At 48.9% G+C, this 15045-nt stretch overlaps 1 protein-coding gene and 1 non-coding gene across 2 annotated transcripts; one reads left to right on the plus strand and one right to left on the minus strand.

Annotated features, from left to right (window-relative positions):
* The first annotated feature begins 56 nt into the window (after positions 1-56).
* SIRT4 (sirtuin 4) lies at positions 57-11245 on the plus strand. Its single transcript, XM_003280291.3, has 4 exons — positions 57-114; positions 1564-2061; positions 10484-10778; positions 10912-11245. The coding sequence occupies exons 2-4, from the start codon at positions 1565-1567 to the stop codon at positions 11062-11064; spliced, it is 945 nt and encodes a 314-aa protein (XP_003280339.2). The 5' UTR covers positions 57-114; position 1564; the 3' UTR covers positions 11065-11245.
* Positions 11246-11264: 19 nt separating this feature from the next.
* On the minus strand, positions 11265-11367 carry LOC115837102. Its single transcript, XR_004032141.1, has one exon. It is a non-coding gene; the product is annotated as a U6 spliceosomal RNA (small nuclear RNA).
* Positions 11368-15045: the final 3678 nt, after the last annotated feature.

The raw sequence follows: 15045 nt of genomic DNA on the forward strand, positions 1-15045 counted from the left end.
GGGACTTGTAGTTTTTCTCACATCATTTACGCTTTCTGGACTACATGTCCCAAGATGCAAATGTAATCAGACGGTCTCACTGTGGGGTGTGAAGTGTCCGTAGAGCTGTGAGAAGTAAGTGTGTTCTGTGTGTGCTGCGGGTTTCTAGAAGTTGTGGATTTCTTGTGAGGGATTCTATTTCTCCTCTTTGCCCTTGGTGGGACCTGGAAGAGAACAGTTGTTCCACTGATGCACGTTTTCAGCGGGGGTTTCCCTGACCCTTTGGTCTCGGGAAACCGGACTGTGTGTTTGTTCAGCTGTTCACGTGTTGCTGTGGAATGTCAAGGAGAAAGCGGGGTCCTGATCTCAGATGTGGAAAGCCAAACATAAAATAATGTTTACAAACGGGGTGCATGTCACTAGAGGATTTATGCATTATATCAAATAATATGTCAAAATTTTTTATTTTTTTGAGATGGAGTCTTGCTTCTTCGCCCAGGCTGGAGTGCAATGGCGCGATCTCGGCTCACTGTAACCTCCGCCTCCCGGGTTCAAGCAATTCTCCTGCCTCAGCCTCCCCAGTAGCTGGGATTACGGGCACGTGCTACCACGCCCGGCTAATTTTTTTTGTATTTTTAGTAGAGACGGGGTTTCACCATGTTGGCCAGGCATGTCTCGAACTTCTGATCTCAAGTGATCTGCCTGCCTCGGCCTCCCAAAGTGCTGGGATTTCAGACGTGAGCCACCGCACCCGGCCCTCTATTGTTACAGCTAGAAAAGCTGACGGGCAGGGGTCTTGTCTCTTTGATGTGTCCAAGTAGCAGAGCTTGCAGAGGAGGGTAAACTAAAATAAGGGGGAAATGAAAAAATAAAAGGAATGCATGTGTGTGCTTAATTACATGAACAAAATCAAACAAAACCTGACTTATTAGGGCCAGACTCGGAGGCTCACACCTGTAATCCCAGCACGTTGGGAGGCTGAGGTGGGCAGATCACTAGAGCTCAGGAGTTCGAGACCAGCCTGGCCAACATGGTGAAACCCCGTCTCTACTAAAAATACAATAATTAGCCGGACACGGTGGCACTCACCTGTATTCCCAGCTATTCTGGAGGCTGAGGCAGGAGAATAACTTGAACCCGGGAGGCCGAGGTTACAGTGAGCCAAGATCATGCCACTGCACTCCAGCCTGGGTGACAGAGTGAGATGCTGCCTCAAAAAAGAATGAATGGGGCCGGGTGTGGTGGCTCTGTAATCCCAGCACTTTGGGAGGCCGAGGCAGGCAGATCACCTGAGGTCAGGAGTTTGAGACCAGCCTGGTCAACATGGTGAAACTCCGTCTCTACTAAAATACAAAAAAATTAGATGGGTGTGGTGGCGCACTACTGTAATCCTGCTATTTGGGAGGCTGAGGCAGGAGAATCGCTTGAACCCAGGAGGCGGAGGTTGCAGTGAGCTGAGATTGCGCCATGGTACTCTAGCCTGGGAAACAGAGGGAGACTCTGTCTCAAAAAACAAAACAAAACAAAAAAAAAAAAAGGAAAAAAAACACCCCAGTTTCTCACATGAGGTTTCTTTTTCTCTAGAATGAAGATGAGCTTTGGGTTGACTTTCAGATCAGCAAAAGGCCGTTGGATCGCAAACCCCAGCCAGCCGTGCTCCAAAGCCTCCATTGAGTTATTTGTGCCAGCAAGTCCTCCTTTGGACCCTGAGAAGGTCAAAGAGTTACAGCGCTTCATCACCCTTTCCAAGAGACTCCTTGTGATGACTGGGGCAGGAATCTCCACCGAGTCGGGGATACCAGACTACAGGTCAGAAAAAGTGGGGCTTTATGCCCGCACTGACCGCAGGCCCATCCAGCATGGCGATTTTGTCCGGAGTGCCCCAATCCGCCAGCGGTACTGGGCGAGAAACTTCGTAGGCTGGCCTCAATTCTCCTCCCACCAGCCTAACCCTGCACACTGGGCTTTGAGCACTTGGGAGAAACTCGGAAAGCTGTACTGGTTGGTGACCCAAAATGTGGACGCCTTGCACACCAAGGCCGGGAGTCGGCGCCTGACAGAGCTCCACGGATGCATGCACAGGTGCAGGAGGTGTACACGGTTTGAACGCAAACCCATGTGTTGTTTTGGGAGAGTAGGGACCTTGGCTATCTTGATCACCGCAGTCTTAGACTTTGAGAAAAGGATTTCAGAGCAAGTTGTTTATTTTGCAGTTGATTCCAGTAAATTCATTGTCGGAGCGAGGATGTAAAACAGGAAAGAGAGGAAAGCCAAGAAAGGGTGTGTTAATGAGTGGGTTACTGCTTTAGGCACTGGGGTTCAGTCCTGTGAGGGGCCCTCCAACTGTCTAGGACATGCCTGAGGATTGTCTCAATGAAACTTGAGGACTGGGGCCAGGTGCGGTGGCTCACGCCTGTAATCCCAGCACTTTGTGAGGCCGAGGCAGGCAGATCACGTGAGTTCAGGAGTTTGAGACCAGCCTGGCCAACATCGTGAAACCCTATTTCTACTACAAATACAAAAATTAGCCAGTCGTGGTGGCACATGCCTGTAATCCCAGCTACTTCGGAGGCTGAGGCAGGAAAATTTCTTGGGAGGCAGAGGTTGCTGCAGTGAGCCGAGACTGCACCACTGTACTCCAGCCTGGGCAACAGAGCATGACTCCATCTCAAAAAAAAAGAAAAAAAAAAGTTGAGGACAGTGCACAATGGCTCATGCCTGTAATCCTAGCACTTTGGAAGGCTGAGGCAGGAAGATTGCTTGAGGCCAACAGTTCAGGACAAACCTGGCCAACACAGTGAGACTCTGTTTCTATATAAAGTAAATTATATATATATATATATGTATATATATGTGTGTGTGTGTGTGTGTATATATATGTGTGTGTGTATATATATATCTTTTTTTTTTTTTTAAAGAAAGTTGAGGCCGGATGTGGTGGCTCACGCCTGTAATCCCAGCACTTTGGGAGGCTGAGGCAGTCAGATTACCTGAGGTCAGGAGTTCAAGACCAATCTGGTCAACATGGCGAAACCCCGTCTCTACTAAAAATACAAAAATTTGTTGGACGTGGTGGCACACACCTGTAATTCCAGCTACTCAGGAGGCTGAGGCAGGAGAATCGCTTGAACCTGGGAGATGGAGGTTGCAGTGAGCTGAGACCATGAGCTGAGATCATGCCACCACACCCTAGCCTGGGCGACAAAGCAAAACTCCGTCTCAAAAAAAAAAAAAAAAAAAAAGAAAGTTGAGCAAACTAGGGTGATTTTTTTCTTTTTTCTTTTATTTTCTTTTGTGTTTGTGCGTACACGTGTGTGTGTGTGTGTGTGTGTGTGTGTGTGTATGACAGGCTCTCACTCTGTCACACAGACTGGGATGCAGTGGTGTGATTATAGCTCACTACAGCCTCAATCTCGAGCTCAAGTGATCCTTTCACCCCAGCCTCCTAAGTAGCTGGGACTACAGGCAAACGCCACCATGCCCAGCTAATTTTTAATTTAATTTTTATTTTTTGTAGAGACGAAGTCTTACTATGTTGCCCAGGCTGGTCTCGAACTCCTGGGCTCATGTGATCCTCCTGCCTTGGCATCTCAAAGTGCTGGGATGACAAGTGTGAGCCACTGTGCTTGGCCTTGAAGCTAGGGTATTTATTCACCATCTTTCATCCCTCATGGGTCCAGGATCACTCTAGGGGAATTAATTCCCTAACATTTTGACTCTGCTCCTCCCAAGGAGGCTTCCATGGGCAGAGAACATCCGAGGCAAGAGAGACACAGGAAACTGCTTGTAAGAAAATTGTGTGCACCAGGGTGCTGTGGTTCATATCTGTCATCCCAGCAATTCAGGAGGCCACGGCAGGAGGATTGCTTGAGGCCAGGAGATCAAGACCAGCCTGGGTAACACAGCCAGACTCCGTCTCTACAAAAAAATTTTTTAAGAAAGGAAATTGGCCGGGTGTGGTGGCTCGCACCTGTAATCCCAGCACTTTGGGAGGCTGAGTTGGGCAGATCACCTGAGGTCAGGAGTTCGAGACCACCTGACCAACATGGAGAAACCCCGTCTCTACTAAAAATACAAAATTAGCCGGGCGTGGTGGTGCATGCTTGTAATCCCAGCTACTCAGGAGGCTGAGACAGGAGAATAGCTTGAACCCAAGAGATGGAGGTTGCGGTGAGCCGAGATTGTGCCATTGCACTCCAGCCTGCAGCCTGGGCAACAAGAGCAAAACTCCATCAAAGACAAAAAAACAGAGAAAGGAAACGGACGGGTGTGGTGGCTCATGCCTGTAATCCCAGCACTTTGGGAGGCAGAGGCAAGCAGATCACTTGAGGTCAGGAGTTCGAGACCATCCTGGCCCACATGGTGAAACCCCATCTCTACTAAAAATACAAAAAATTACCTGGGCGTAGTGGCGCACGCCTGTAGTCTCAGCTATTTGGGAGGCTGAGGCACGAGAATCGCCTGAACCTGGGAGGCAGAGGTTGCAGTGAGCCAAGACTGTGCCACTGCACTCCAGCCTGGACAACAGAGTAAGACTCTATCTCAATAAAAAAACAAAAAGAAAGGAAACTATTCTTTTTTTTTTTTTTTTTTTTTTTTTTTTGAGATGGAGTCTCGCTCTTTCACCCAGGCTGGAGTGCAGTGGCGAGATCTCGGCTCACTGCAGGCTCCGCCCCCCGGGGTTAACGCCATTCTCCTGCCTCAGCCTCCCTTGTAGCTGGGACTACAGGCGCCTGCCACCTCGCCCCGCTAACTTTTTGTATTTTTAGTAGAGACGGGGTTTCACTGTGTTAGCCAGGATGGTCTCAATCTCCTGACCTCGTGATCCGCCCGCCTCGGCCTCCCAAAGTGCTGGGATTACAGGCATGAGCCACGGCGCCCGGCCGAAAGGAAACTATTCGAACGTGGCCTTTAGCATGTTCTGAGGAAAATATGAGCTGAACACCAATAGCCTGTGCTATAAACTGCTGGGTTTCCAGTGCCTAGGATGCCTAGATACATAGAACATAATGTAGCCGAGCAATAGTCAGAGCTCAATCAATAATGAGGGAACAAATACATGGGAGGGTATCATGCTTATGGGTCTAGCAATAATTGTAGCTCATTGGAGACTTCTTTTTTTTTTTTTTTTTTTTTTTTGAGACGGAGTCTCGCTGTGTCACCCAGGCTGGAGTGCAGTGGCGCAATCTCGGCTCACTGCAAGCTCCGCCTCCCGGGTTCATGCCATTCTCCTACCTCAGCCTTTCCGAATAGCTGGGACTACAGGTGCCTGCCACCACGCCCGGCTAATTTTTTTTTTTTTGTATTTTTAATAGAGATGGGGTTTCACCGTGGTCTCAATCTCCTGACCTCACGATACGCCCGCCTCGGCCTCCCAAAGTGCTGGGATTACAAGCGTGAGCCACCGCGCCCGGCTGGAGACATTTCTTTAAGCCCTAGAGAGGCTCCTCTGAGGGCTGAAATCAGTCTGCCAATGGTGAAATATTTACTGGGTGCCTAGAATGTACGGGGTACATACATTACACTATGTAGTACACTATAACACTAACTACTGTGCTTCTTACTGTTCAAAACCAAAGTATAGGCTGGGTGCAGTGGCTCACACCTGTAATCCCAGCATTTTGAGAGGCTGAGGGGGGCGGATCACTTGAGCTCAGGCGTTTGAGACCAGACTGGCCAATATGTCGAAACCCAGTCTCTACTAAAAATAAAAGATTGGCCGGGCGTGGTGACGGGCGCCTGTAGTCCCAGCTACTTGGGAGGCTGAGGCAGGAGCATTGCATGAACATGGGTGGCAGAGGTTGCAGTGAGCCAAGATCGTGCCATTGCACTCCAGCCTGGGCGACAGAGGGAGATTGTCTCAAACAAACAAACAAAAACCAAAGTATAAAACATGGCCCACTTTATATGCAAGAACTTTGTAATATTTGGGGAGACACAAAAATAACATAATTGGCCGGGCACGGTGGCTTATGCCTGTAATCACAGCACTTTGGGAGGCTGAGGTGGGTAGATCACCTGAGGTCAGGACTTTAAGACCAGCCTGACCAACACGGTGAAACCCTGTCTCTACTAAAAATACAAAATTAGCCAGGCATGGTGGTGCATGCCTATAATCCCAGCTACTCAGGAGGCTGAGACAGGAGAATCGTTTGAACCCGGGAGGCAGAGGTTGTAATGAGCCGAAATTGCACCATTGCACTCCAGCCTGGGCAACAAGAACAAAACTCCTCCTCAAAAAACAAACAAGCAAACAAAGAAAAACACATAATTAACGATAAATGACAACGCATGATTGTTAAATTGTGTGGTTCTTGATTTATATGCTGTGCATGTTCAAATAAACATTTAGTAAAGATTGGAATAATCGGTTGAGAAAGCTTTTTTTTTTTTAAAAAAAAAAACAAAACTTTTTAAAAATAGAGACAGGATCTTGCTGTGTTGCCTAGTCTGGTCTCAAACTCCTGAGCTCAAGCCCTCCTCCTGCCTCAGTCGTCCAAAGTGTTGGGATTACAGGTGTGAGCCACCACGCCTGGCCCAAGCTTTTTTTTTTTTTTTTTTGAAACAGAGTCTTGCTCTTGTTGTCCAGGCTGGAGTGCAATGGTGCGGTCTCAGCTCACTGCAACCTCTGCCTCCTAGGTTCAAGTGATTCTCCTGCCTCAGCCTCCCGAGTAGTTGGGATTACAGGCCCCTGCCACCACTCTCAGCTAATTTTTTGTATTTTTACTAGAGGTAGGGTTTCACCATGTTGGCCAGGCTGGTCTCGAACTCCTGACCTCATGATCCGCCCGCCTCGGCCTCCCGAAGCGCTGGGATTACAGGCGTGAGCCACTGTGCCTGCCCCAAGAAAGCTTTTATGGATACAGGGGTCTTGAGACTGGCTCAGGTTTGTCTAGGCAAGAGTGGGAAACAGGGCTTTCCAAATGAAGGGAAGTTGTAGATCCCAGAGGAGTCTGGCCTGGCCTCTGTAGAGGTTTGGACCTGGGACTTGCAGAAACCAGATTGTCTGGGAAAGTTAGGCCCAAATCATGGTTACATTTGAAAATCAGGCAGTGCAGTTGGGTCTGTTGTGAGACACCAAAGGGGTTTATTAGTGGTTTCTGAGCAAGAAAGCAACATGATAAAAATAGCATTTGAGGAAGGCTAGACAGGATAAAAAGAGCAGCTCAGGGAGGTCAGCCTGAAGGACCTAGACTAAGGTGGTATCCAGGGAATTTGAGTTAATGATGCTTATGGATTCATTAAAACAATTTTTTTCACCAGGCATCGTGGCTCATGCCTATCATCTCAGCACTTTGGGATGCCGAAGCGGGCGGATAACCCGAGGTCAGGAGTCAAGACCAAACTGACCAACGTGGAGAAACCCTGTCTCTACTAAAAGTACAACAACAACAAAAAATTAGCCAGGCATAGTGGCACATGCCTGTAATCCCAGCTACTCGGGAGGCTGAGGCAGGAGAATCGCTTGAACCTGGGAGGTGGAGGTTGCGGTGAGCCAAGACTGCGCCATTGCCCTCCAGCCTGGGTGACAAGAGTGAAACTCTGTCTCAAAAAAAACTCAAAATTTTCTTCGTGATGAAAATCTGTTTTTTTTAATAATGAAAATTTCAAACATTCACAAAAGTAAACACAATAGTATAATGAATTCTCATATACCATCACCCAGATTCCAAGGTTTTATCAAGATTTTGTCATGTCTACTTTATCCATTCTCTCTGTCTCTTCTTAAGCATTTTAAAACAATCCAGGACTTCTTGACATTTCACAGGGGCCTTTTTTTCTTTTTTTTTTTGAGACAGAGTCTCACTCTGTCGCCCAGGCTGGAGAGCGGTGGTGCAATCCTGGCTCACTGCAACCTCCACCTCCCGGGTTCAACTGATTCTCCTGCCTCAGCCTCCTGAGTAGCTGGGATTATAGGCTCCTGCCACCACGCCCGGCTAATTTTTGTATTTTTGGTAGAGACTGGGTTTCACCATGTTGGCCAGGCTGGTCTCAAACTCCTGACCTCAGGTGATCTGCCTGCCTTGGCCTCCCAAAGTGCTGGGATTACAGGCATGAGCCACTACGCCCGGCTTTTTTTTTTTTTTTTTTTTTTTTATTTTTTGAGATGAAGTCTTGCTCTGTCACCCAGGCTGGAGTGCAATGGCATGATCTCAGCTCACTGTAACCTCTACCTCCTAGGTTCAAGCAATTCTCCTGTCTTAGCCTCCTGAGTAGCTGGAATTACAGGTGTGCGCCACCACACCCGGCTAATTTTTTTGTATTTTTGTAGAGACGGGGTTTCACCATGTTGGCCAGGCGGGTCTCAAACTCCTGACCTCAAGTGATCCACCCATCCTGGCCTCCCAAATTGCTGGGATTACAGGTGTGAGCCACCGTGCCCGGCCTGGCCTTTTTTTCTTTTTTAGACAGGGTCTGGCTCTGACACCCAGGCTAGAGTGCAATGGTGCCATCATAACTCCCTGTAACCTAGAACTCCTGGGTAATTAGAACTCCAGCTAATTAAAAAAATTTTTTTTGGCCAGGCGTGGTGGCTCACGTCTGTAGTCTCGGCACTTTGGTAGGCCGAGGTGGGCAGATCACAAATTAGCTGGGCGTGGTGGCAGGCGCCTGTAATCCCAGCTGCTCGGGAGGCTGAGGCAGGAGAATCGCTTAAGCCCAGGAGGCGGAGATTGCAGTGAGCCGAGATCGCGCCATTGCACTCCAGCCTGGGCGACAGAGCAAGACCCTGTCTCAAAAAAGCAAAAAGACAAGCAAAAAATTTTTTTTTTGTAGAGACAGGGTCTTGCTGTCTACCCAGACTGGTCTGGAACTCCTGGGCTCAAGCGATTTTCTCGCTTTACTCTCCCAAAGCGCTGGGATTCTAAAGTGTGAGCCAACATACCTGGCCACAGGGGGCCTTTTAAGAGAAGAAAATAAAAATAATCTGATGGCTGACTAGAACTAAAAGGAGAAAAATGAGGCTGGGTGTGGTGGCTCACACCTGTAGTCCCAGCACTTTGGAAGGCTAAGGCAGGAGGATTGCTTGAGCCTAGGAGTTCGAGGCTGCAGTGAGGTATGATCATGCCACTGCACTCCAGGTAAGAGCCACCACGCCTGGCCAAGACCCTGTCTCTTAAAAAAATAAAAAAAATAGGCTGGGCACAGTGGCTCATGCCTGTAATCCCAGCACTTCGGGAGGCCGAGCCGGGCAGATCACCTGAGGTCAGGAGTTTGAGACCAGCCTCAACATGGAGAAACCCCGTGTCTACTAAAAATACAAAACTAGCCGGGCGTGGTGGTGCATGCCTGTAATCCCAGCTACTCATGAGGCTGAGGCAGGAGAATTGCTTGAACCTGGGAGATGGAGGTTGCGTTGAGCCAAGATCGCGCCATTGCACTCCAGCCTGGGCAACAAGAGCGAAACTCCGTCTCTAAAAAATAAAATAAAAAAACAAAAACAGACACAAAGTGCTCTCCCTCACTGGCTCAAGCTCTGGTGATTAGAGAGGTGAGAAGGGGAGCCGGGTGCAGTGGCTCACACCTATAATCCCAGCACTTTGGGAGGCCGAGGCAGGCAGATCACCTGAGGTCGGGAGTTTGAGACCAGCCTTACCAACATGGAGAAACACCGTCTCTACTAAAAATACAAAAAAAATTAGTTGGGTGTGGTAGCGCTTGCCTGTAATCCCAGCTACTCAAGAGGCTGAGGAAGGAGAATCGCTTGAGCCCAGGAGGCGGAGGTTGCAGTGAGCCAAGATCATGCCATTGCACTCCAGCCTGGGCAATAAGAGTGAAACTCCCTCTCAAAAAAAAAAAAAAAAAAAAAAAGAGAGGTGAGAAGGGAACCAGGAGACACTGTGTCCTGGAAACCAAGAAGGAGAAGCATTTTAGAGGGAATGGTAATAGACTGTGGCAAATGCAGCAGATGAGCAAGGGAAAGGATAGAGGGAAAAACACAGGTTTGGGCATTAAGGAAATCAGCAGGCAAGGCATTTGCAGTCATGTTAAGGATAAAAGTGACCTATAGCAGAAGGTTAGCAAGGAGTGTATAGGAAGGAAATAGATGGGCTGGGCACAGTGGCTCACACCTGTAATCCCAGCACTTTGGGAGGCCAAGAAGGGAGGATCACTTGAGGCCAGGAGTTTGAGACCAGCATGGGCAACACAGTTAAACACCGTCTCTACCAAAACTACAAACATTAGCTGGACGAGGTGGCGCATGTTTGTAGTGTAGTCCCTGCTACTCAGGAGGCTGAGGTGGGAGGATAACCTGAGCCCAGGAGGTTGAGGCTGCAGTGGGCTGAGATCGTGCTACTGCATTCCAGCCTGGGCAACAGCCAGACCCTGTCTCCAAAAACAAAAAAAAACAAAATAGAAAGTATGGCTAAAATGGGGTGGGGATGGTGTGTTAGGGAAAGAAAGCAGCGATGGAAGGGCTGAAAATGGTTGGGGATGAAACGTCTCTGACAGCTTTGTGCCTCCCAAGGGCATACTGTTCAGTCGGCGTCTTCCTTGGTTCCAGGGTCCTGTGCTTGGATTGTGGGGAACAGACTCCCCGGGGGGTGCTGCAAGAGCGTTTCCGAGTCCTGAACCCCACCTGGAGTGCTGAGGCCCATGGCCTGGCTCCTGATGGTGACGTCTTTCTCTCAGAGGAGCAAGTCCGGAGCTTTCAGGTCCCAACCTGCGTTCAGTGTGGAGGCCGTCTGAAACCAGATGTCGTTTTCTTCGGGGACACAGTGAACCCTGACAAGGTTGATTTTGTGCACAAGCGTGTAAAAGAAGCCGACTCCCTCTTGGTGGTGGGATCATCCTTGCAGGTATCTGACTTTGCGAGAGTGGTAACCTCCCCTTGTGCGGGATTGGGAGTCCTGGAGAGACCCCCTGTTTGGTTTAACTTTTTCTAGATCTAGAGAACGTAGACATTCTTATGTGTGTCTTTTCCCGGTGCAGGTATACTCCGGTTACAGGTTTATCCTCACTGCCTGGGAGAAGAAGCTCCCGATTGCAATACTGAACATTGGGCCCACACGGTCAGATGACTTGGCGTGTCTGAAACTGAATTCTCGTTGTGGAGAGTTGCTGCCTTTGATAGACCCACGCTGACCACAGCCCGATATTCCAGAACCTGGAACAGGGACTTCCACTTGAATCTTGCTGCTAAAGGTAAATGCCTTCTCAGATGACAGATTCCAGTTCCCATTCGACAGAGTAGCGTGCACTGACAAAGTATAGAAGGTTCTAGGTAACTTAATGTGTGGATATTCTTAATTAAAACTCATTTTTTAAAATAAAAAATTGTTCAGCTTTATATGAAATGCTTCATGAATTTGTGTGTCATCCTTGCACGGGGTCATGCTAACCTCTGTATCATTCCAATTTTAGTATATGTGCTGCTGAAGAGAGCACTAAAACTAATTTTTTTTTTTCTTTTTTTGAGACAGGATCTGGCTCTGTCACCCAGGCTGAAGTGCAATGGCCTGACCTCAGCTCACTGCAACTTCTGCCTCCCAGGTTCAAGCCATCCTCCCACCTCTACCTCCCAAGTAGCTAGGACTACAGGCATGCACCACCATACCCAACTAATTGTTTGTATTTTTTGTAGAGACAGGGTCTCACTTTGTCACCCAGGCTGGTCTCGAAGTCCTGAGCTCAAGCCATCCACCCGCCTCAGCCTCCCAAAGTGCTGACATTACAGGCATGAGCTACCACACCCGGCCAAAACTTTCTTTTTGAGATAGTCTCGCCCTGTTGCCCAGGCTGGAGTGCAGTGGTGTGATCTTGGCTCACTGCATCCTCTGCCTCCTGGATTCAAGTGATTCTCCTGCCTCAGCCTCCCGAGTAGCTGAGATTACAGGCATGTACCACCACACCTGGCTAATTTTTTATAGTTTTGGTAGAGATGAGGTTTCACCATATTGGCCAAGCTGGTCTCAAACTCCTGACCTCAAGTGATCTGCCTGCCTTGGCCTCCCAAAGTGCTGGGATTACAGGCGTGAACCACCGTGCCTGGGCGTTTTTTTTGTTTTGTTTTGTTTTTGAGATGGAGTCTCGCTCTGTAGCCCAGGCTAGAGTGCAGTGGCATGATCTTGGCTCACTGCAACCTCTGCCTCCCGGGTTCAAGCGATTCTCCTGGCTTAGCCTCCCGAGTAGCTAGGACTACAGGCGCCCACCACCATGCCCGGCTAATTTTTGTATTTTCAGTTCACCATGTTGGCCAGGCTGGTCTTGAACTCCTGGCCTCAGGTGATCCACCTGCCTCAGCCTCCAAAAGTGCTGGGATTACAGGCATGAGCCACCGAGCCCGGCCCCAAAGCTAATTTTTTAAGGTACATTAAGCTGTAGTGTTTGAAATACTATGGTTTTCAAATTCTAGACATGTAGCTCTTTAAGACACTAAATGTTCCAAAATCTGCCATTGCTTTTTCTCCACTTTTAAAAATAGTAATTTTGAAATAATAAGTTACACAAAATAAAGCATACTCTTTAAAAGTGTACAATTGACTTATTTTTTGGTGCACTCACAAAGGTGTGCTTTGATCACTCCTATCTAATTCCAGAACATTTTTATCATTCCAAGAAGACATTTTGGGCCCATTAGCAGTCACTTCCTGTTTCCCACCACTGCCATTATCACCTGTTGGCCCCTGGCAACAACTAATCACTCTGTTTCTGCCTATTCTGAACACTTCATACATTTTTTTTTCTTTTTTGTTTTTTGAGACAGTCTCGCTGTCGCCCAGGCTGGAGTGTGCAGTGGCGCGATCTCGGCTCACTGCAGGCTCCGCCCCCCGGGGTTCACGCCATTCTCCTGCCTCAGCCTCCCAAGTAGCTGGGACTACAGGCGCTCGCCACCTCGCCCGGCTAATTTTTTGTATTTTTAGTAGAGACGGGGTTTCACTGTGTTAGCCAGGATGGTCTCGATCTCCTGACCTCATGATCTGCCCGCCTTGGCCTCCCAAAGTGCTGGGATTACAGGCGTGAGCCACCGCACCCAGCCACTTCATACATTTTTTTTGTTTGTTTTGTGTTTTTTTTGAGACTGAGTTTCACTCTTGTTGCCCAGGCTGGAGTGCAATGGCGTGATCTCGGCTCACTGCAACCTCTGCCTCCAGGGTTCAAGCGATTCTCCTGCCTCAGCCTCCCAAGTAGCTGAGACTACAGGCATGTGCCACCACGCCTGGCTAATTTTTGTATTTTTAGTAGAGACAGGGTTTCACCATGTTGGCCAGGGTGGTCTCGAACTCCTGACCTCAAGTGATCCACCCACCTCGGCCTCCCAAAGTGCTGGGATTACAGGCGTGAGCCACCATGCCCAGTCAGTGGATGGCCTTTTCTTTTTTGAGATGGAGTTTCACTCTTGTCCAGGCTGGAGTGCAATGGCATGATCTCAGCTCACCACATCCTCCACCTCCTGAGCTCAAGCAATTCTCCTGCCTCAGCCTCTTGAGTAGCTGGCATTACAGGCATGCGCCACCACGCCTGGCTAATTTTGTATTTTTAGTAGAGAAGGGGTTTCTCCATGTTGGTCAGTCTGGTCTCGAACTCCCAACCTCAGGTGATCTGCCCGCCTCGGCCTCCCAAAGTGCTGGGATTACAGGCATGAGCCACTGCGCCTGGCCTTTTCCTTTTTGAGATGGTGTCTTACTCTGTCACCCAGGCTGGAGTACAGTGACATAATCTGGGCTCACTGCAACCTCCACCTCCCAGGTGCAAGCGATTCTCCTGTTGAGCCTCCTGAATAGCTGGGATTACAGGCGCCAGCCATCATGCCTGGCTAATTATTTGTATTTTCAGTAAAGATGGGGTTTCATCATGTTGGCCAGGCTGGTCTCGAACTCCCTGACCTCAAGTAATCTGCCCACCTTGGCCTCCAAAGGTGCTGGGATTACAGGCCTGAGCCACTGCACCTGGCCTGACCTTAAAAAAAATACACACACACACACACACACACACACACACACACACACACACACACACACTTATTAAGACAGAGTTTTGCTCTTGTTGCCCAGGCTGGAGTGCAATGACTCGATCTCGGCTCACTGCAACCTCTGCCTCCTGGGTTCAAGCAATTGTCCTGCCTCAGCCTCCTGAACAGCTAGGATTACAGGCGCCCGCAACCACGTCCGGCTAATTTTTTTGTATTTTTAGTAGAGATGGGGCTTCACCATGTTGGCCAGGCTGGTCTCAAACTCCTGACCTCAGGTGATCCACCTGCCTTGGCCTCCTAAAGTGCTGGGATTACAGGCGTGAGCCACCGCGCCGGCCTTATGCCTTTGTTTCCCTATTTGACAGGCCAGGAGTTCGAGACCAGCCAGGCCAGCATGGTGAAACCCCGTCTCTACTAAAAATAAAAAAAAAATTAGCCGGGCGTGGTAGTGGGCACCTGTAATCCCAGCTGCTCAGGAGGCTGAGGCAGGAGAATCGCTTGATCCCAGGAGGTGGAGGTTGCAGTAGCTGAGATGGTGCCATTGCATTCCAGCCTGGGTGACAGAGTGAAACTCTGTCTCAATAAATAAATAAATACATACATACATACATACATACATACATACATACATACATACAAAACAATTGTCTGAATTGTCTGGCCATAGCGGCACAAACCTGTGGTCCTAACTACTTGGCAAATGATGTGGGAGGATCGCTTGAGTCCAGGTGGTCCAGGCTGCAGTGAGCCATGATTGTGCCACTGCACTCCAGCCTGGGTGACACAGATCCTGTCTCAAAAAACTAAATAAAATAAAAATAAAAGATTTTTTAATTATTTTATTTTGAGACAGAGTCTCGCTCTGTCGCCCAGGCTGGAGTACATTGGTGCGATCTCGGCTCACTGCAACCTCTGCCTCCTGGGTTCAAGTGATTTTCCCACCTCAGCCTCCAAGCAGCTGGGACTACAGGTGCGTGGCTCCACGCTTGGTTAATTTTTCGTATTTTTAGTAGAGATGGGATTTCACCATGTTAGCCAGGATGGTCTCGATCTCCTGATTTTGTGATCTGCCCACCTCGGCCTCCCAAAGTGCTGGGATTACAGGCATGAGCCACCGTGCCTGGCCAAAATAAAAGATACTTTTAAGGTTGAGG

Source organism: Nomascus leucogenys, chromosome 10 (genome assembly GCF_006542625.1).
Source record: "Nomascus leucogenys isolate Asia chromosome 10, Asia_NLE_v1, whole genome shotgun sequence".
Lineage (NCBI taxonomy): Eukaryota > Metazoa > Chordata > Mammalia > Primates > Hylobatidae > Nomascus > Nomascus leucogenys.